We start from the raw sequence: 22,338 nt of genomic DNA, 5'->3' as shown, positions 1-22,338 counted from the left end.
ATCAATGCTACCTTTCTGACTTTACTGAGATTACAATCTGTGTCCTAACAATGAAGCTTCTACATAGAACTGCTAAAGTCTGAAAGAGAAAAGACCCATATGTACCCTAAAACTGCACACAAAAAGGTGCAACAGGTCCATCAACTTGTTGTAATTTTAGGACCTCAGAAAACTTACCAAAGGTTTTGCATGAACGTATGTGTGTATAACACACACACACCCTCTCTCTGTAATAGGTAGAAACCTGTAAGTGGCAATGGACTTGCTTTTCTCAAATACCATTTGTGGATTACTGAGTGTTCATGGATCACAGGCAGAAAACCAGTGAGTTAGACTGGGCAAGGTGATATGTTACCTTAAATTCCACCAGGAAACAAAATTAAAACCACAGTCAGAAATGCCTGTAAGGTCAAAAAAAAAAAACAAACAACCTTTTTACAATGCTGTGGCTAAGTTCCACCTCAAATACTCAGCGTTTCAATTCAAAAGAAGGAATTACTTCACCACACAAGCAGAAAGAAATATGTTCATTACCAATATGCCACCTCCACGCAGAAACCCCTGCAAATATTAGAGATCCATTGTGATATGTAGAATAGACAGCCACGCCCTCCAAAAAGAGGAATAAATAATTTTTAAAATATTTCAGGAAGGGGGAGATGCAGAATGGATGTAATCTTTGCAATTACAAAAAAAATTAGTAGTTATTTTACAGTAAAACACCTCCATGATGCATAGGAAACTGAAATAATAGTATTTTTTTAATTTAGGGCACTTAGTGAAGTTAACTCGTTTAATGTCTGTAAAAGACAGCAGTGAGAGGCTGAAAATCAAGTGGATTTAGAGAAATATCCCGATCACTGAAGAACAGTTTTGAACATAAAGAAACATTAGATAGGCATGTACTGAACGTGTTCAAGTGGCTCTGCACAGCATTATGCTGTCAAAACCCAGAAACACTTAAAAGCCATGAGAACAATCACGCTATTATCCTGGTATTTACGTGTTTTGTTAACAATCCTTAAAGGCTCAGGGTCAGTAAATCCTGAGCCTATTTAGCCCGTGGCATAAAATACGATTCCAGTTCTATTTTGAGCTGCACTATCTGCCACCGCCACGACTCCTGCAGTTAGAACAAGTACGCGATGCGTTTGGCCGCTCAACTTAGCTATTGAATATCCCTAATGCAACAGTTTCTTCAAGGAAAGAGTGACGGGCGAGGACCGCCAGGGAGCTGAGAGAGTAGGAGGAAGAGCGAAGGCGAGAGCCCTCTTATACCTCGTACCCCCTTCCCCCCCCCTCCACGGCAGAGCTGGAGGGACCCGCGCCGCCCCAAATAAGGCTCACAAGGGGCGGAAGAAACTTTGGAGCTGGTAGCGACCGCTTTTGTGGGACAGCCCGGCTGGGACGAGGCGTGCCGAGATCGGAAGCGGAACCACCCGAGAGCCCCGAGGCGCGGAACCAGGGCCGAAACCCCCCAAGGCCAGCACCCAGGGGGTGTCGCCCGCAGCCATTTCGCCCCGCCGCCGCGGCTCGGACACGCACGGCCCCACTTCCTACGCCCCCCGCCCCTCCCCGCCAGGCGCGCGCCCGGCCGTTGGGCGCGCGCCTACCGGGGAGGGGGGAGGGGGGAATAATCCGTTGTCACCTGTCCCCCCTCCCCGCGCGCTCTTGTGGGGAGAGAGGGATAAACGATTGGGGGGCGCGCGCAGCCGCGGGGGGAGCGACGGTTGGAAGAGGCGGTCACCCCCCCTCACCCTTGGGGGCGCCGGGGCGGAGGGGGGAGGAGAAGGAGGAACGGCTCCGCGACGCCCGCCTCCCCCCGCCCCTACCCGCGCGCCCCCCGCCCTTACCTAGGTAGTGTCTCCGCAGCAGGCCGGGCTCCTCCAGCCCCAGGCTCCGCTTCCTTACGTCCCATAGCAGGTGGGGGCAGCACCCCCGGGACATGGCCCCACGCGGTCGCCGGAGGGGGGGGCGGGGTGGGGGGCGCGCGCCGGTGCGGGCGGGCGGGGGGGGAGCTGTCAGACGCTCCGCTGCTACCGGCCGCCCCGCGCGATCACCATGGAAACCGGCAGGCCGACCGGCCGGCGCGCGCGGCGCTCTCACGCCCGCCTCGCGCCGAGCCACCGACGGGCAGCGAGCGGCGGCAGCAGGGCCGGCGGCGGCTCCGGGCCCCGCCCCCCTGGCGCCCCGCCCCGCCCCGGCCGCGGAGGAGGGGGGAGAGCGCGCCGAGACTCCACGGGTCTCGCGCGAGCTGGTGACGTCGCTTCTGTACGCCCCACCCCTGCCCGAGTGGGGATGGGGCGCCGTAGAAATGACAGACGACAACGACGCCGAGTTCGGCTTCGCCGGCTAAGCCGGCTTGCGATCCGAGCGATGAAGCCACGAGGTGGCCATCTTGAGTTCGGGCGCGTGGTCGTGCCTCAGGGTTTCCCGAGTCACCCATCTTGAAATGGGCAGTGAAGCGGCCCGGCGGCCATCTTTGAGCCGGGCACCAAACAGCACTCGTGCCCTTTCCAAAGAAGGCTGAACACCTTTTTCGAAAAATGTGGTGTCACGTCTCCTCTTGAGGCGGAGGAAAACAGCACTAACCAATAGCGCTGCGCGAACCCCGCATCCCCGCCCCCCTCTTGCGGAGGCAACCAATCAGCGCGCAGGAAGCCCTCCTTCTCCCCTCCCCCTTACCCCCTCCCCAACGCTTCCCGGTCAGGTGGGCGGGTGCTGGTGGCCGCCGAAGGACGGCGGGTCGCCGAGGGACAGAGCCGCCGGCGACCACCGCCCGGCCCCCGTCCCGTCCCGACATGGCGGCCGCCGTCGCGGGGCTCCGCGCCTCCTACCACCGCCTGCTCGACCGCATCGAGCTCAAGCTGCCGCCGCGGCTCCGGCCCTTTTACAACCACCCGGCAGGTAGCGGCGTCCTCTAGTGCGGCCCAACGGCTCCCGGGCGGCGGCGGGGGCAGGGGCACCGGGAAGCAGCCGTGGCGGCGGCGGCGGTGACGGTGACCTTGGCCCCGGCCGGGTCCCCGGGCCGGGCGGGCTGTGGGGGGAGCGGCGGGGCCCCTGGGCAGGCTCGGGGGCTCCCGCGGCTGCGGGCGAGCTGACCCGCCGGGAAGGGCCGGGCGGCGGGGCCCGCTGGAGAGGGTCCTCCGCCCTGGGGGACAGGGCGTTTGCCCGGGGAGGCGAAAAGGGGGCGGCACAGTCGTGGCTGTGTTACTGTATCTCTTACAAGGGGAAAAACTACCGAAGAGTGGGCTCCTGTCAGTTAAAGGGGTAACTTTCCATATTATAAAAAAAAAAAAAAAAAGAGAGAGAGACAAACACGTCACCAATTGTTATTCTAGTCCCCCGCAATGCACAAGCATACTTGAATGCTCTCACATGCTCTGACTTCAGAGAACAGTTGGCCGAGCTATTCCCAACCCAGAGGATATGATGATTTCAAAGCAGGCCTGAGTGCTTTAGTAGTCGTTTCTTTCAGATGGATATACTGAAAAATAGGGGGAGTGTTACAAGGTTTTCTGATCTGATAGTCCATTTTAAGTCCAGATGCTGTTCGCCTTCATTTTCTTCCAAAGCTGGCACTTCCAATTAAGAGACCTCATAGCATTTATGAGTCCCTCGTCATAGCTGAAGCACTTCTGTGGAAAAGGAAGGGCTTGACTTTCTTGTAATGGACTACCCTTTCCTGACCTAAAGCTTACGTTTACTCAAGTAAATATGTTTTTCGTGTTACTGGAGAGAAACCTCTTGTAAAATAAACTACTTCAGTGCCATTTAGGTGATGTTTGTTTGATAGGGTAGGTAAGCAGAGTGCTTCATAAAATTCTAAAATTCCACAGGCTGATGCTTCCACTGTTTTGTTTGAGTGTGATATGCATCCTTGACTCTTCACCTACTTGGAATTTGCACTGTGAAAATGGACTTTAGCTTTTAGTCAGTTGCTCCATCCTCCTGTAACAGTCCTCTCTTGAAACGAAAGTTGTTGGTTTAAACAAATCATAATTAAACAATTTAATTTAATTTTTGTATATTCAGAATCAATATGTCCAGCACTTCTATTGTAAAGGTGCCAAACCTTTGGGTGCCATGTTCATCCTGTCTGAAATGTAGCAGCTTGAAATTGCTTATCTTGAATGTGAGACATGGCCAGCAGTGGGAACATCTGTGTTTGTTCTTCATCAGAACTGCAGTATTAACTAAAAAGGCTTTGGAGGTTCTCTTGCACTGCTTTCTGCTTCACAGAATTGCCTGTGGGCCACTTTTGTTCACCATCATCATGTTGAGATTAAAAAAAAAAAATCCATTTTTTAGGGGTTCGGGGTGTATGTGTATATATATACGTATGTATATTTGAATTAGAAGAACAACTGCCATAATCTGTATTCATGACTTTAGTCAGAAAAGCCGTAGAACAAACAGGTATGAAAACTGAACTGCTGCCACTTCTGTTTCAGCACTGATTGTCTTAAAGGTAGGTCTCTGAGAAAGTTACACAATACATGTCACTTTGACTGCAGACAAGTAGGCTAAAAATGAAAGACTCAAATTTCTTTCTTAATGATGTCTAAGTTGCTAGTCTAATTTAGGAATAGTGTTACTATCATGAAATTATAAATCATTTGCATCGGATGAAGAATGATGTTTCTTTTCTGGCACAAAGAAAGCTTCCAGTGAAATGATTGATGCCTGCTCTGAAAAGCAGTTCCTGTGGCTGGTGCTGCACAGAGCGAGGCTGCTGCAGGACAGTGAAAGGCCTGGGGTAAGGATAGAGAGCACCAACTCCCCTGGCTGCCTGCTGGCTGCCACAGATGGAGGAACATGGCAGCCACAGAGATATGCAGGGCTGAGCTTGTACTCCGCTCTTTTGGCCTCTCTGGTTCACTTTGCCCGATTAAACTGTAAACTCCCCAGGACAAAGACTTGTTATATTTAATATGCTTTATAAATCCTACAATACTGGTCACACTTATGATATCCAAATTAACCTCTGGTAAGTCCCTGCTCTGATACACTGCTGTAAAATTCATCCTTGAAAAACTTGGAGTGTAACAGTCTAGGAAGAGCTTGCTCTGGCTGGGTAATTCTCCTTAACTGGAGTATCTTCTGGAGAGGTACGCAGTTTATGAAGTGTAACAGTCTTTCCATGTAACAAGCTTGTCTTGGTACCTTATTTGTCTCAAACCATTTCTCTTACTTGTGTAGTTAATATGTTTAAATTATCAAGTTATTGTTAATAAAAATTAATGTAATTCTTGAAACTTTACTAGTTGTTCAGGGAATGTTGATTTAATAATTTATACTCCCCCACACATTCTCTAGTGTCCCAAATATGAATTTGTGTTTTAGAAGAAAATAGATAATAGTTATAAAAGTCCCATAAAAGTGACTTTAATAAGACTTAGTCTGATTCATAAAGAGCTATAAAATGCTGAGTAGCTGTCTAAGAAAATAACTAAAGTTTACATCTTTCAAGCATAAATATTGACTTGCATTTATTCAACAGTTTGAGAAAGTTTTAGTGGCTGCCCAAACCCATGCATGCAAAAAAAATCCTGCATAGGGAGAAATGTTCTATGTTCTTAGAGCATAAAGTAATCTGATAATAGTTATTAACTGCAGTTTGAAACCTGATCACTGTCTCAAGCAGTGTGGGTCTAAGAGGACTTTATGCAAAGCTGCCAAGCCAGTTTTTGTTGCATTCTGTGTTCCAGTTGCCCTACCCTTTTGTAGGGCTTAGAAGGCTTTAAGGTGATGCAGCAACTGATATTTGTAACAATAACGCTTATCCCCCAAGTTATGAGTTGCTTCACAGGTGCTTGCTGCAGAAGCCTGTCAGTTAATTTTTCCCAAGTCTTGGTTTTAAATTAGAGGATGCTTAAAACAAAGAGTATGAACAGTTACTGTAATGCCTTTTTAGGGCTGTATTGTTAGTGGAAAAATTAGCACACACAAAAAGCAAGCCACCAAAGTCCTACTGTCTGTCATCTATATTGCAAAGCATTGACTCATAATATGTAACATATGAAAGGGAAAACTTGGCTTCATCTTGCATGTTATCCAAATGCTGAGCAATGGCCTAGAAAGAACTAAAACTTACCATCACTAAATCAGCCCCACTGTCCTGACTGTTATTGCAGTGCTGTGGGTTGATATTTTGGGTCATGGTCCCTCTTTAAGACTTGGAGTGACAGCCCTTGCTTAGTGATTTCTGGTATGGTTGACAGCCTGTGGATTGTAGGTGTGGCATAACAATACTTGTTTGTTTTAATCAACCATTTGCAGTTTTAGCACCATTTGTAGCATGTAAGTACTTGTAGAAGAGATGTTTTCCCCCCAAATCCCCTTCCATTGATTTTTCTCCCTTTCTTCCCACAGACTTCTCCCATAACCCTCCTTTGACTATGGGCAGACTAACAGGGGTTGATTTGGGTGGGGAGCACTCTTTCTGCTAGAAGGATATGGGTATTCAGAGATGTAGATTAGAAGTGCAGGAGGACACTTTCCTTGTCACACGTAGTGCTACTTGTATTTGCAATTTGTACTGTTTCTTTAACCATCCAGTACTGCTGGGCAAAAGATGTCTGTTGCACCAACAGATGGGCTGTGATTTTTGGGGGGGAAGAATAAACTGACTGACTACAGTGTCAGTAATAAAATATTTTGGGGTTTCAATTCACAAGATTCAGTTCACAAAGATTTCAAATAGTAACTCTGTTAGTTTAGTTCTAGAGTACTTTTTAATCATTATATAGAAACCATTTTCACTATTTCTGGGGCTGATGCTAACTTTTGTCTTTGATCGTAAATGCATTTTGCCTGCTGTAGCTTCTTCACTTGCTTAAAAATAAAATATAAAATCACACTTGTCTGTTGCAAAAATAGGTGGACTGATTACATAACTGAAGGCTGATATGATTAGGTGATAGTGCTTGTACAGTGGTGGAAACTATGCTAATGTACACACTTCATTATTTCAAAAAAACCCCAAACTTACTATAGGTTTCAAAACAGCCTATATCTCGCTAAATAATTTAACTCTTTTTTTTCTCACCCCTGCCTAGGTCCCAAAACAGTGTTCTTCTGGGCACCTGTTATGAAATGGGTAAGTATAAGATCCCAACTGGCATCTGGATGTTGATCAGAAGGCAATTTGCAGCAACCCATTGGGCAAGCAGTAGTTTCCCAGCAGATATCTGAGCCTACTGAAGGATTTGTTGCCAAGGCTTTAATGTTTAATATATGGAGAGGAAAAAAATAGCCCTAATAACATACAGCACAACATAAGGATGAAGGGGAAAAAGAATAAGGCTTTGTGAAAACTTGTAAGAATTTCACTGAAAGTTTCCCCAAAGCTCTCTCTTTGTAAAACACTAACTGCTGCTCAAGGTAGAGATGAGCTGGCATAATTCAAAACTCTTAAAGCTGGTATTTCTTCTGAGGTTGAAGAATTTGAAGAGTATCGTAAGGAGGCCAGTTTCCAAGCCTTATAGCTTGAAGGCAGGTTAAAGTGGGTAAGAGTGCAAGGTAACATTGAATAAGACGCATGTGCAGTTAGTAGCGGACATGGATCACAACTGAGTTTGACTTCTGTAGCTCATGCACAATAGGATGTAGACTTACTGCAGCTTTCCTTAAAACCCAATGCAGTACTTGCCTCTGCTACTTAAAAAAAAAAAAATGAAGAAGAAAAAAAAAAGGGGGGGGGGGGACTGCCATTTCTCATGCAGTTCTGCTTCCCAATTGGTTACATCACTCGGCTGTGTCAGCACAAGTGAGGTATATGCCTAGCCCAAATTCACTGCACTTTCTCAAGTTTTTGAATTGGTGAAGGTAAGATAAATGAGCTATAATATAAAGCTGCTTGATCTCCTTGTTTGATAACGTGATAACAAGCAAGGATATAACCTGTTCTTCTTATTGCCAGCTGGTTCATAAGTTTCCTACTGTGAACCTCAACTTTTTTTAGATCTTGGGCTATGCATATTACGCTCTTATGCTGTAGCTCATTTTCTTTGTCAATCTAAACTGGAGCTGCAGCAACTGTGATTAACCATCTCCTTTCTTAGAAGTCTCCCAGGCAACGTGCTCTTGAGCCTGAGCATACAGGCTGCTCTTTGGAGTAGGTTGCTGATGACTGCTGCTATATCAAAAGAGCTAATACACAAATGGCTTTTCTGTGAAGGTGCAGGAAGACCTCTCTAAGCTCACAGTGAAGTTCTGCACTGAGAAATTGGAATGACTTTTCCTCTATATGGTAGAAGCAAGTTTACTGCAGTTATCCTTTCCCCAGCGTGCTGAAACTCTGTACCTCAGAGGCACTACTGCAGCAACATCAATCAAGTGATGCAATGGGGCTGCACACTAAAGTTTCTAGCCTTTAAAGTTGGCTTCTTGATTGGAGCAAAAGGAGTCCTTAGTGGCAGTCAATAAATCAAAAGCTCTAGTTTTCATTTTGTTTTAGGGAATCCCTGTAACAGAACATCAAACTGTTTCCAGTAGAGGGCAGTAACACAACAGAACAAATCAAGCAGCATACTTGCTAGTGATGTTCTTAAGTAGATTAGCCAAGCTATTCCTCACTTCACCTGGAAATTTTCCGCTTTTAATAATGTTACATTAAAAAATAACTGCTTTTACCTCTGTAGATGAAGCTGAGAGAAAACAACATGGTGTCACACCTACGCCTTTACCTACATTATCTAAGCTTGAGCTTTAAGAAGAATCAATAGAAGGGTGGTATTTAGACAAGCTTCCACTTGCTATATGAAAAACAGTTTGTGCTTAGAGCAGAACAAAAGGGAATGCACTGTACTTGAGTTAACCTTGTTCTTAAACTAATGCAAGGTTGTCACTGCCTACGGTTATATTGCAGGTTGTTCCTAAATGCACCCCCATACCTGTCCTTATTCCCACCACAAGGGACTAGAAGTGAATGGTATCTCCAAGAGTCTAATTAGACTGCTCATACGGTGCATCCCATCTCCTTCATAATGTATATAGAATAAGCACTGAGCTATGAAGCAGCTTCCCTTTGTAAAGCATTTGCATCTTTTACAGTAGGTCTTGGTACTGGATTGAGACTCACTGAATTTCTCTTTACAGGGTTTGGTATGTGCTGGAATGGCTGATATGACCAGACCAGCAGAAAAGCTGAGCACAGCTCAGTCTGCAGTATTAATGGCCACAGGTAAAGACATTGTTACACAGCACCCTGTCTAAAATTGTATCCACTCCTTTCTGAGTTCTCTGTTAGTACTAATCCACTTCTCTAGAAAAGGCTTAATTATGGTATGTTAGTTGTCACTATTGTTAATGCACAGTTCTAGCAGAGACCTATGTGATTTTGATTATTAAATCTGTAAAAGTTCTGTGATTATACAACGGAGTTTTCCATGAGCGTCTCTAATTTGGAATCATCCACAGCAAATTGTTATGAGTTTCATCCCTTAAGTTACAATGATGTCACTCGTTCCAGTAAGTGTCCTCTTTCACTTCAGGTCAAGTAACTTTGAAATTGGTCCAGAATATAATGGCTGTTTATAGAGCAGACTTCAAGGGGTTAAACAATGCTAGGGTAATTATACTAACATAACTGGAAAGAATTTCCATGTACTAAGAGGACTTGGAAGCACTGATGTACAGATTGTTGCACTACTATCCGCCATGAGTTTCCACACTGCCAAAACCAATATTCCATACTCAAGTTGTTCCACCAAATCTTGGGGGGAGGGGGGGAGCAGCTAAAGCTAAAATCAAAACTACAGTTGATACTTTTTTTTCTCTGAACTTTATTTTGAAATCTGACACAGTTGCTGTTTTGCATGATATGTAAATCTTTTATTACTGATACATTCTGTAATCTCTAAACTGGTGCAGCAAGGTGGATATACTACAGCAAAATGTCATTACCCTGCAGCTGTGATGGAGAATTAAGGTCAAGACTGTTGTAGAGTACACAGGGATCTTTATTTGATATTAAGACTATGACTGAAGTTATTGTCTAGTTGCGTTATTTTGGAAAAATGTAATACATACGAGTAGCTCTCCCACTGCTGTTTAATGTGTTTCTAACTGAGAAACAGCTAATTTTTAGAAAAGCAATTGTCTAACAGAGTTATAAAACTTATTTACTTAAACTGGCCCATGGTTCTGTCTCTAAACGTAGAGGAATGTTTAAATATCTAAACTTGAGTAATCCTTAAACTTTTCTTTTCATTCAACAGGCCTTATTTGGTCAAGGTACTCTCTAGTTATTATTCCTAAAAACTGGGGCCTTTTTGCTGTAAACTTCTTTGTTGGCTGTGCTGGTGGTTCTCAACTCTTCCGAATATGGAGGTATGTAATAAGGGCTACTCTCCACTTGGTATTTTAAATAAGCTCTCATACTACCTAATCTTAATCAGGAACTTAAATTCTCCTGGCCTCGATGGCAGTGCAACATGCAAGAGAAACTCAGCAATTAAATAACACAGAAATTCTGTGCTACAGTGTTACTTTCCCAGCTTAGTAGCAGTGAAGCTTCCCAATATCTTCAGTATAACTAGAGCATGTCTTAAGAAATGCTCTATTTAAGCTGTAGTTTCTGGGTTTAATGCATTCTTTAAAAGCTGCGTGTCTGATTGACAGAAAGTCCAAACTTTCTCCCATGCATAAGCTTTGCACTGCTGTCAGTTTTCAATTCAGTGTTGAATGTTGTCAGTTCCAGCTGGACCATCAAAAGGTCCTTAAGCAAAGCAGCATCTGAAAAAACAGCTCTTTCTTTGAAGGCAAATTTGGACTTCTCTGGGTTTTTCAATACTGGCCAGGAATGAGGCAAAACTTAGCAACTAATTGGGAGCTTTTTACATAAGCTAGCCTATCCTGAGTTTCTACCTTCAAGTCTGCTGTAATTTTAAACCTCCTTTGCTGACCAGGTTGTTATGAAGACACTGTTATTATAATTTAACCTGTATTCTTAGTTGGCTTTTTTTCTCTATAGGTATAATCAGGAGCTAAAAGCAAAACAACAAGAGCAGTTGCAGCAAAACGATGCTTAACCCTACAGCCCAAACCCAGCTACGCACAAACCCTTCCCAGTGGGACCTAGCTTCACTAATTTTAATATTTTTCCTCTAAGTAATGGAAGAGGAAATCTAAATGTCTAGAGAGCAAGAGTTTTCTAAGTGCAAGTAACAAAGTAACTCTGTGCATTTAAATAAAGTGCAACCTTTTAAATTTAAGTAAACTTGCATGTCTTGTGTTTGTTATTAGAGAAGTTGCATTGTTTCTTTACAAGACATAATCCACAGTCTGTTTCTTTTATTACCTTATCTGGCTCTACTGAACAGTGCCAGGAGTAGTGTGGTGTTGGTGTCTATCAACCAGAACCTCCAACTGAAGTGTTCCATGTCACAGTGTGACCTGGGTGGGGTTTTACCATACTTCCAATAACCAGTGACAGTGGCATCTGCATATTATTCCCTGCTGCTTTTCCTTGGTAGTTTAAGGATACTCTTTTCAGCTTCAGCTGCGTGCATCTTCATTTGTTTCCCAGCTACCACCATCTTTGTCAAGAGGAGGGTTAGCCTGTATGTGTCCAGTGTTGTTTTAGCTACTGTCAACCTCTACAACATCCTCTGCCTCTAAAGGCAGAGATGGGCATATCTAAGATCCTTGCTTTTGGGAATGTGAAAAGTAAACAGCCCAAACTTCTAGTACTGGCTTTCCCGCTCCTTAAGTACACACACACTTCCTATGAAAGTGTACGCTCAGAAAACATGTACTTTAGAACAAACACCATCATCTCAGGGAGATAGCAGTGGTCTGCTCTCATCTGTGGTATATTTATGGATGAATATTTAAGCTTTCCCTAAAAGTCCATACCTTTCCCTACTTACTCCAGAGAACAATGTGCCAGTACAAAATCACTTCAGAGCAAAGGCTACACATTACTCTGCAAGAGCCCATCTGTTACTGAAAAATAAAAGGCGATTGTGCTCAGAGCATGGCATCAGCTTCATCTGGTGTGCTGTCACAGTGACTCCTTCCACCAAAGCTGGAAGTAAGTCAGTAGCAGAGCTTAGAGCTTTAGATTCAGGAGAGCAAGACAACTGAGAGACAGTAGCTTCTTCAGTATTCAATAAAACGGATGCCTTGAAATACTGGAGTTTTGCCATGTCCTCTCATTAAGTCTTCTCCCTCCCTTCCCCACAATCCCTTTTGAGTTACCAAATAACAGCATGACAACGGTGGGGAGGAGTTCTACGGTTACAAGAGCTACAGCATCTTGTGGCACTGAAGTCCTCTCCTTCTCACCCTCTGTATAATGCTGTGTTGTCTTATCCAGTGCAAAGTATTTGTGCATGGCAGTAAAGAAGCATTTTTTTCTTCTAGCAAGACATTTCTGCTTAGTAAGATATCCCAGAAACTCTGTCAGATGCCCTTTTCCAGAGGTTGTCCTGCCATGAAGCTCTCTCTTTCTTTGTTTCTGCTACAGACTTTCAGTGTAGCCTTAAATAGTCTCACTTGCATTTCTTAGTTCTCCTAGCTTAAGTGGTAATTCTGAGTATCCATTCAAATGGTGAACGCTCCAGTTGTGTGTTGTTTGCTGAGCTGACAGTGACCACAGCAATTGAAGAATACTGTCAGGAAGAAAAAGGGTGTATTTCAGCCTCCCTCCCCTTGCAGTCGCTAACCAGATAAGACTTGTCCAGCAAACCAGTAATGGGAAAAGAGTGTATTAAAATATTCACAAGATTACAATAGAAAACATGAAAGTCAATTCAAGAAAAAATATCCATGATGACTGTTTCGAGATGAGTCTGTAAAAGCAAAAGCACAAACAGTTGCTACACGGGCACTTTATGTGTAATCAGGCCATGCAATGCATATCTAGCTCCCTCACACAGATTATACACCCATCTTGTAGGTGTTTGTTCTCTTGCATACCTCCAAGATAGAGGTTTACAAAAAGAAAAGTATCTAGTCTATGTGTTTCCAATTATATTTACCACATAAAGCAGCTGGCTTTGTAGGGAGACAGAAAGATTGCACAGCACACTGATCTCAAAAGGCATTGAGCTTATATTTTAGAGAGTGCAAAAATACCTTTAAATAAAAGGGCTCATTAGTAAAGAGAAGGAAAAGAGAAGCCTCAAAGAGCATAATTGCTGAGTATAGTTCATATAATGATTTTGTAGTCTCCCATATAAAATGTTACCTAAATATTAGCACCACAGGGGTGTGACCACGGCCCAGAAATGTTACCCACCTCACCTTGACAGTTTTAAAAAATAATTCCATCACCTGGTACACAATAAGAACATTTTGTATTTGAGGTCCTAGGCTGATATATGAATAATGTAAAATTCCAAGACAAACTTTCAAAACAGACTGAGGGTATTTTGGTTATAAATCAAACAGCTCACGATTTACCTCAATAAATCCACTCTAAGGGAAAGCAGCTCCTAAGTTGCATATACACATTTACTGCAGTTACAAGACAGATGGTTACCTAAACAGTTCTCACAGGTTTAAAAAAGTTAAAAATCTAATTCCAGCTTTTCTAGTCACAAATTGAAATAGCACAAAAGCTTTGAGAGAAAACAAAACCCTACAGGTCTCCAGTTAGAAATGACACATCATGCAATTAGTTACAGGGACACATTTGCTACCCTGTAATGGTTCTTAATGCTATTTAATGAACATGCTGACCATCTCCTTTGCAGAACAACTGCTGAATTCAGAAGGGGCAATGGAGATTTGATGTACTGAGTACAGCTGCTGATTTACTCAGATTCACACCTTATAGTTCATTTCATCATTTTCTGGTAATCAAGAATACGGAAGAGTATATCCACTGTCAGTACAAAGGTAAAACTTTTTTCCACCTTGCAGTTCGGTTAGAAACAGAGGGGCCAAGAAACAGACAGGCCAAGAAGAACAATGTCTTCTATATTCCTGTCTCTAGGGGGTGCAAGTTGGCTTAGCAGCCAGAGCCCAAGGTGGCAATCCAAAACAGCACTCCTTCTTCAATGACTGCAAGTTCTGCTTTACATATAAATGACCTTTTTTCCTCACAGCAGAAAAACACATTTGAGATTGATGCTAGTTTTGTGTCACTGTGCATTAAAACCTGCATGACAAATAAAGAATTCACTGTAAATCCTTTATGTCACACAGACCCTCCCCAACTCCATTATCCAAGAGTTATTGCTCACATTAACAGTTTTATAATTTGTTACTCCCTCAAGAAAGGCTGTCTGCTGCTCAGCTGTGCTTCTGTAAGCCTGCCCACAGCACTTTTTTTTTCTTTTTTTTTACTTTTCTTTTTTTTTTTTTTTTTTAATAAGACATGGTCCTAAAAAGAGCTAGCAGCAGTACTGCAGCAGGACAAGGATAGAACAAATAATGTTCCTCAAAGCCCAAGCTGTTCCTCTCCACATACAAAAAACAGCATCAGGGAATTAAGAGGACAGCAGTAGAGAGAACAGAATTAAGTTTCTGGTCAGCGTAACACCAGGATCTGATGATGCAGTCTGGCTTTAATCTCTACCTGCTACCCATCAAGGAAGTAGAAGTCCTCTAACATGTGAGACACTGCTAACCAACTTAGCATCAGTCCCTTTCGCCAGCACAGGGCTACCATATCTGATTAAAAAAGCTAAAGCACCCAGAGGGACAGAAAGTTCACAACAATTTTAGTCACATATTGCCTCAAGTTCTTTTGACTTCAACCTGAATAAGTTATTTTAACAGCTGCATTGTAGAAGCTGTCTATTCCAGCCAAGCAACATTGTTCATGTTTCCATGAAAAAATGAATTCAACATCCTTCAGACTAGAGAGGGATTAAGACTGAGGTCTGAGGTCTGATATTCCTGGGGGTAAGAAAGTTGGTTTCTTTCTAAAAAGGAGTCCAGCATTTTTTAAAAATACTACCTAGTTTATTCTGCCTTCACAAAGAGCATCCAAACAGCCTTGCAAAGAGCCTCCTCAGTATAAGCTATATTCATGTACCTGTAGCTAATCAAAAGCAATATGAAAGATGTTTCCTAAAGTCAGCACCAGAAGTAACAGGATTGTGCTCAGATTTTCCAGTATATTCCAGCATAAGAAAACATTAGTAACAGACAACAGCAGAGCCAAGGCCAGCCCTATCTTCTCAAAGCAGCAGGTTTTTGATGGTGCAGTTCATCACATTTCTCTTACTCCAAAACATCTGGCGAGAAAGACTGTGCAGATCAAAATGAAGTTTTTCAATCAACCATCTCAAAAGCTTCTGTTTCTTGCTAAGTGTAAAACATATTAGGGAGTAACAGCCTGCTAGACAGGGAAAGCAGCAGCAGGACTCATCCTGATTTTAGTGAGGCTTCTAACAAAGGCAGGTGTTGTCAGAAAACAAAGTGTGATCCTGACAAAGTAATATACAGCTGGTGTACCCAACTTTGTTGGGAGAAAACGCACTTTACTCAAAATAGTTATCAAAGTTTCACTGTCACAAGTTTCACTGCCAAATTATCTAAAGCGATTCCAAAAGGGTTTGCCATGGGCCTAAACTAAATATTTTTCATTTACTTGACGATACAGTGGAATGCAAGCTTAAGTTTGCAGATATCAAGCTAAAGAGTGTTGCAAGCTCACTGGAGGACAGGATGAGAATTCAAAGAAAATTTTCATCTGTCAAGTCAAAGATGAGGTCTGAAAAAGCCATAACAGAATTTCAGTAGAGACAAACAGATTGCACTTAGGAAATAGTAAGAACCAGAGAGAAGGGGTTACAGCAATCAAACTGAATGTGACTTACTGCTACAGAAAAGCCAACATCACATTAGGATGTACAAAACAGAAATCCTTCTACTATACACTGCTCTGATAAGACCTCAGCTGGAATGCCATTTCTAGTTTTGAGCACCAAATTTCAGGATACAAACGGATCAGCTAAAGAAAGATCCTCTTCAGCAGAAAAGAATGATCAGAAATCTGTAACAATCTATGAGGAGTTTATTCTAGAAACAAGAAGCTGGGAAATAATGCTCGAGTAGTAGGCTCGTAAAGAGGAAGGAAATAAACTGTGCTCCACATCCTCTGTGCAAAGACAGGTAACACCACAAAAAAAAAAAAAAAGTGAAACCCTAGATTGCCTCCAGAGGTCATTTGGCCTCCATTAGAGGTTTTTAAGGACAGAAAAAACATCTTTAAGCAAGTGACAGAGGTATAATGGAGCCATGAGGGAGAGTTGAGGGAATAGTGTAACTTCAAGATCCCTTGGAGCCCTTTTTTGTGCTTATGTGAAATGACAGAGTTTCACAGAAGAAACATTTAATTGAAAGGTTCAACAGAATCTGAGGCAGTCACGTAGAACTATAGCTTCCTATTCCTTTAACTCACTAGCTCTTAAGTTTTCATAAGTAAACTACCATTTCATAAATCTGATAGACCAACACTATCCCTGTACCTTAAAGGACTAAGCTTGAGTATATGGGCTCAATACAGCAGTAAACAATTCTGTGACCTGTGTTACACAGGTCAGGTAGGCCTAAAAGTTTCCTTCACTCAACAGTAAGACATGAAATTTCTGACAGCTAGAAGTCACAGCCTAGCTTACCAGACCAGAGTGAAAATGTCTAGTTTATATAAGAAGGTAGCTTGTACTGAGAATCTGACCAAGGAAAAAATGAATACCCTGTGAAGGTTCCCCATCAAGAAAAATTAGGCCCCATAAGCAAAAAAAAAATCTCCAGGTCAAGCTAGAATCTTCAGGCTCTTCCAGTTTCTCCATTAATAATCAAGATAAAAATATTTTAAAATTGTGATGCGAGTTTTCACTTTCTCTCTCGTCATACAAGATACAAAAAAGAATATTGGCAATTTATAAGCAGAATCCTTACCGTATTTCCACATGCAACACTGGTCTCACTTCTGTACGATTAAATAGACTATTTACACACAATACATATATATCTTTCCCTCTGTATGCACATGCATTGGTCCTAGCCTAGGCATCAAAGGCCACATGTGAGTTCTCTGGGTCAAATTTTGTTCAAGCAATTCCAGTCTGAATGTGTGTTTTGCTTTGGATAGGTTAGGATCTCCTCTCAGTTCTTCCGAATGTCAGCATAGACCACAGACTCTGACTTGTTAATCTTGTCGCTGTGCTGTCCTCCGGAGTGATCTAACTGCGCGTAAATGACTGGGCCCTGGAAATGAAATAAAAAAACACAATCAGTATTTCTCAGAATAGGTCACACTGCCCCTCCCTTCTGCAGGGGCTGCAGCTGAGACCAAAATAAAGCAAGACCACAGAACTTTTATGACTTCTAATGGCGAAGTAAGTGAAATGAGCCCTCACCTATACATGAGCTCTAGTCTGCCACCTTTCTCCTACCAGGAGCATGCCAAACAGCACAGTGTCCTCCCTTTAATTCTGTTAAGGCTGCATGCCTTTGCACAAAAAGCAAAATCTAGAATCCTTTATTCTGAAAAGCGGCATTTCTTAGATGTTAGGGAATAGAGAAAGATACATAGCTTAGTCAGATGCATGCCAGGTTTAACATTTTATAGGAGAAACTGTATTATAGGTTTACTTGTAGACAGCAGAGCATATATCATGTACTACCGTTCAAGTTCTGTAAATCTCAGCGCAGCCATAGCACTGGGACAATGAGGAAAAGGGAGAGAACAAACCTGCAGCTGCCTTGTGATATCACAGTCACTGCTCAAGCAAGCACTGGGATCAAAACTTACACAGCAGTGAGCCAAAAAATGCTAAAACACAACAGTAATGCAAATTCTTACCTCATTTTCAAGCCAATCCAGCCCGGAGTTAAAGACCTAAAATTGAATCCTTCACCTCTTGGGCCATCAAGGCTCCCTTGTCATGCTACAGAGCAACCTGAGGCATGGTGCAGGCCCTCAGACTAGAGCACCCCCCATGACCATCATGCCTGACTTCTCCATGCATGAAATAAGTTTGCTGTCTTGGCTCAGTCTCTTCAGCATTGCCCGACACGGACAGCTATGGTCAGGCTTTCCCTCGAAACGACCATGGTAGCAAGCGCCACTGCAGATGCACTAGCTGAGCACAGCCACACACCTTTGTTAGAGTTGCTAGAGGGAAGTGGAGAACAGTAAGTGCCACGTTTCAGCAGAGCATTCAAACACAGCGGCACCTTCCTGAAGCACCATGTGTTCCAAAACACAGCCTACAGGAAAGGGAACAGCAACTATTTGAGATGAGGTGAGGACAGGACCTCAGCCAATGAAGAGCAGATACCCGGTAAGATACAGTTACAGGTGGGACCTTTAGGGAAAGGAACACCTGGCCTGCAGCTCCAATTCTGCACACCTCAACTGAAAGAAGCACAGAGCAGAAGGCTGTGACCACCTACCATGTGACCTCCATGCAGAAACCACACACACAAACACTAGCTGTGCAGGAGAGAAAGGGACTGTCGGGTGGCAGGGGATTACAAGGAGAGGTCTTTTTGTTTGGTTGTGGGTTTTTTTCTTTAAAACCATTTCATCCATTTTACTCCATTTCTCTGTTTCCCTTATCTCCCAGGGAGAAGTAGCCTTCACAGGCATTTCTCCCATCCCTTTTCTCCTCAGTACTTTTGGTATTCTGTCAAATTAGAAAACATCTCTATGGAACTAACCCAGAAACCCTTCCAATCTATCTTCCGAAGCAACTAAGAGCCAGAGATGAAAACAGTCCATCTATACAGAAAAAAAAAGGACCATAGGTACACTTCTGAGCAGCACTTCCTCCCTGCAACACAACAGCAAAGCATGCACCTTCTAAATATCTTGTCCTCCTGTTCCAGAAGCAGTTCAAACCCAAATTTTCTACCTTCTAGGTCAAGTATTTTCCAAGTCATAAAGAAAAAAATAGAGGAAGGGGATAAAAGAATGAGAAGTTGTGAGCAGATATAAAATGCTGAATGAAAATAACATAGAGAAAATGTTTGAAAAAGACAGAGATACAGTCTTGGAAAAATTCCAATTTAAAATCTCATTAAAATCACTTTTTTTTTGCTGCTGGCGCTCATGCAGTTCGAGTCCCCAGCACGTCATCAGGATCATCATACTGCTTCCAGTTAGAGTGCAGTATCTATACAAACTGTTCAAGGCAAAGTGAGCCTAAGGTTTATTTGCAAGCAATTTAGGAAGCCTCATCTGCCTCAAGCCATGGTTCAATGATACAGTAATTCCAGCTCTAGAGCACTTCCAATCAGTTAAAAAGAAATCTAACACTACATAAAACACTGACCACAATATTTCATGTTTGTTTAAGAAATTCTGATGGGTCAGTTTTCTGCCAGAGGAGCTCATTTCAGGATCAGTTATCACCATTCTAATTTTATGCCAGGTTAAATATAACTACCCTGCTGCAACCAGCATGTTAGATGGTGGTGGACAGACTGACTGGTGTGACCACCTGATCCAAATGACAATAGCATTGTTTGGATGTGCTTACCACCTCCTAAATAAATGACAGATTAGCTAACCTAGAGAAAAGGAGGACCAAGATTTATTAGCATGCCCCACCTATTTGATTTGTTGCTAAATGATTTTCTAACTGATTATGATCAGCATAAGAGTCTCTGCAAATGGTCCCTGTACAAAAGATCTGTGCTTCACACATCTCCCCTAAGTATGCTCAGTACCTGAGCTGATGCCACTTAATTCCACCTGAAAAACAAATGTCTCACTAGCATATTCTGCTCCAGAGACTATTACAGAATGCTTCTGGAGCTCCATCAAGAAGGAGCTAATACGATGCTTTTATCTTTTACTCCACAGCAGAACACCTCCCCTGTGCAAAGGGAGAGGAGAAAAAAAATTCCCTGTTAACAGCAAAGACCAATCCTTTGCTAGGATAGCATGAAGGTTGCTGGTCACCGGCAAGCTTTTAAGGACAGTAGATACAAAGGGAAATCCAAGGCCTTCTTTCTGCATTTGATACCTCCAGTGATATGGATCTTTAGAAAGACTCTTCTTACACAAATACAAGCTTCAAAAAAATCTAACCAGTTCAGAATTTTCACCTAATCCCACACAAGCTCACAACCAAAAGAAAGTCCAGCACTGCCATAAACTACTCAGTATTTCCCTAAGCCTTGTGATTTTTCCGGTCAGAATCAATGGAAAAGAGTAGGCAGTGTATTGGATACCTTGCTAAAGTTTATCAGCAGAGTCATGAATTGAAAATTATGGCAAAGAAACAGGACTTGTGAAGTCAGACCACCGTGCCACAGAGTTTGCAGTGTTCCCAAATTCTTTAGAAGATTCTAAGAGATGTTGCAGCTACCTCAGATTCCAGCCCAGGAAATTCATCTGAAATTTAAGTCTGGAGTCCCTACACCAAAATCAGCTCCCTCCCAGGGCCCTGGGGTCCAGAGTAAATGTACACAGAACCAGTTCAGGTATATTTCAAGCCAGAAAGAGCATAACTACTGCACAGCTGTACTTAAGTTAACACAGCTTTAGTGCTTCCTGCTTCTACACTGACCAGATCTATCAGCTTAGGATGTCTATGCCATACTGCTCTGTACATCAGAGATGCACTTCCAGAGAAGTTACATTTTAGGGTCAGTGTTCCTTCAGCCTGCCCAGAAATGAGTACTCAGCTGCAAGTACTCACAGCAGTCATACAAATGACTGCCATGCTGGAGTTTGCATGTCTTGAGACAACACACATCTTCCTTCCAGTTTGCCTGCTAGCACCCAGATCACTAGCAAGGACATTCATCTGTGAAACACATACAGTTCTTGTCTTCATCAGAAACACTCTTCTCTCTCATCCAAGTAACAGTATGGTAGAGTAAAAGTCACTAGAGAATGACGGCATGGAGAAGAAACACCACATACGGATTTGACAGGACAGAACATACTTGCTGAAAAAGAAGGAAGAATGAAAACAAGTGGATTTGACTCAACCAGCTGAACAGTCACAAAATCAGATTCACATATTTTCAGTGCTCTGGGGCCCTCTAGAAAGGAAGCTCCAGAGATGATAGGCTTGCACCCAAACACAAAGGAAGTGCAGGTTCAGGATGCAACCTGCAGAGAAGCCTTATATCTAACACAGTTGAGAAATGATGTGCACAACTACCTAATTACAGATTTTTAAACAGATACATAAATAATCAAATTGAATTAATTAAATTTAATAAATTGAATTTAAATGCCATTCTTTGACAGTGAATACCTCTTTTATTGGTCTAAACTTGTGGAGGCAGGGGTGGTGTGTTTGTATACCTAGCTCTTAGCCATCAGTGAAATGTCAGGCATTCAACCAACAAGTAAAAGGAAGCCCATAGGCATTCACTGTTTGACAAGCAGTGCTGACTGTGTGGGCCACTGGTATAAAAATGGTCAAGAGAGGAAAGTGTGCCTGAATTAGCAAGCAACCTGCAACAGTTTCGGGGAATTGCTAGGAATCTGAATATGAACATTTCACCTACACAACAGTTTGAAAGCTATAACTAATTTTTTGATTAGCAAGAAATGGCAGGTTTTATATAGACATAATTTGTTTAAATATGTTAATTTGCATGCTGATATCACCTGGTGAGCTGAGACTTTTTTTGGAAGAGCAATGCCTAGAAGTTTAAAATATAATTGTAATCAATTTAAATTGAGTTTTCTCACTGATTTAAATCATCTGTTTAAAACCTTATCAACCCTCATTTTATTGTGGATCTTTTTAAAGAAAAGTAAGCATGCTTGCTTGCTGTTCTGTAAAGATGGGGCAAAGACTTAACAGAAGGTGGAGGAACCACTTGTTGCTACAAACATTTGCCAAGAAAAGAAAATCCAAACAAAGCTCCCTTCACCTGACAAAAGAGATTCATCTCAACCTCAACACTCAACTATCCCCTTATACAGAAATAAAGCCATTTCCCATACTTTTCCTTTGGGGTCAGGAGCATTCACACTTTCAAGTTTTCCTTTAGGAACCTACCTGTGGAAGAGCCTGAAGGACTCTGTCAAGGAATAAGCAGACTGCAATGACCATCAAAAAGCAAAACCCACTGATTCTGAGTTATCTTTTCAAAGTTTAGATTTACTCTGAAATGCTCCTTATCTTGTACACTACTTTGAGAGCCAGAACACTGGGGATGGGGAGGGGTGAAGAGGACAAGTTTTCACACTAGGAGGTTACAGTGAATAAGAAGACAAAAGTATTCTTGCTTTCAAGATGTAAGTGCAGGACAGAAAAAATCTTCCTGCAGGTAGATCTTACGACATTAGCATGTACCGTTTTCTATCCTGACAATAGTTAGATCAAACACCTTGGCTTTTTGACCAAGCAGAGCTGATTCCAACAGCTACTGCAAAATACTTCCCCACATAAG

At 42.7% G+C, this 22,338-nt stretch overlaps 3 protein-coding genes across 5 annotated transcripts in view; 1 reads left to right on the top strand and 2 right to left on the bottom strand.

Moving 5' to 3' along the window:
• Nucleotides 1-1,962, bottom strand: part of DCAF6 (DDB1 and CUL4 associated factor 6) — a 97,275-nt gene extending 95,313 nt beyond the window's left edge. For all 3 annotated transcript variants that reach the window (XM_067300234.1, XM_067300242.1, XM_067300259.1), the window contains exon 1: nt 1,854-1,962. In XM_067300234.1, the coding sequence (XP_067156335.1) occupies nt 1,854-1,947 (94 nt within the window). In that variant the 5' untranslated portion in view covers nt 1,948-1,962. The remainder of the gene's footprint in view (nt 1-1,853) is intronic.
• A 724-nt stretch (nt 1,963-2,686) lies between these two features.
• On the top strand, nt 2,687-11,224 carry MPC2 (mitochondrial pyruvate carrier 2). The gene is made up of 5 exons (XM_067300212.1): nt 2,687-2,907; nt 7,062-7,102; nt 9,103-9,187; nt 10,224-10,335; nt 10,979-11,224. The coding sequence occupies exons 1-5, from the start codon at nt 2,802-2,804 to the stop codon at nt 11,034-11,036; spliced, it is 402 nt and encodes a 133-aa protein (XP_067156313.1). The 5' UTR covers nt 2,687-2,801; the 3' UTR covers nt 11,037-11,224.
• Nucleotides 11,225-12,700: 1,476 nt separating this feature from the next.
• MPZL1 (myelin protein zero like 1) overlaps nt 12,701-22,338 on the bottom strand; it is a 43,637-nt gene continuing 33,999 nt past the window's right edge. The window contains exon 6 of the mRNA XM_067300218.1: nt 12,701-17,175. Coding sequence (XP_067156319.1) covers nt 17,074-17,175 — 102 coding nt within the window. The 3' untranslated portion in view covers nt 12,701-17,073. The remainder of the gene's footprint in view (nt 17,176-22,338) is intronic.

Source organism: Apteryx mantelli, chromosome 1 (assembly GCF_036417845.1).
Source record: "Apteryx mantelli isolate bAptMan1 chromosome 1, bAptMan1.hap1, whole genome shotgun sequence".
In the NCBI taxonomy this organism is placed as follows: Eukaryota; Metazoa; Chordata; class Aves; order Apterygiformes; family Apterygidae; genus Apteryx; species Apteryx mantelli.
Note: the sequence above shows the minus strand (reverse complement) of the source record. Positions and strands in the feature narration are given on the sequence as shown.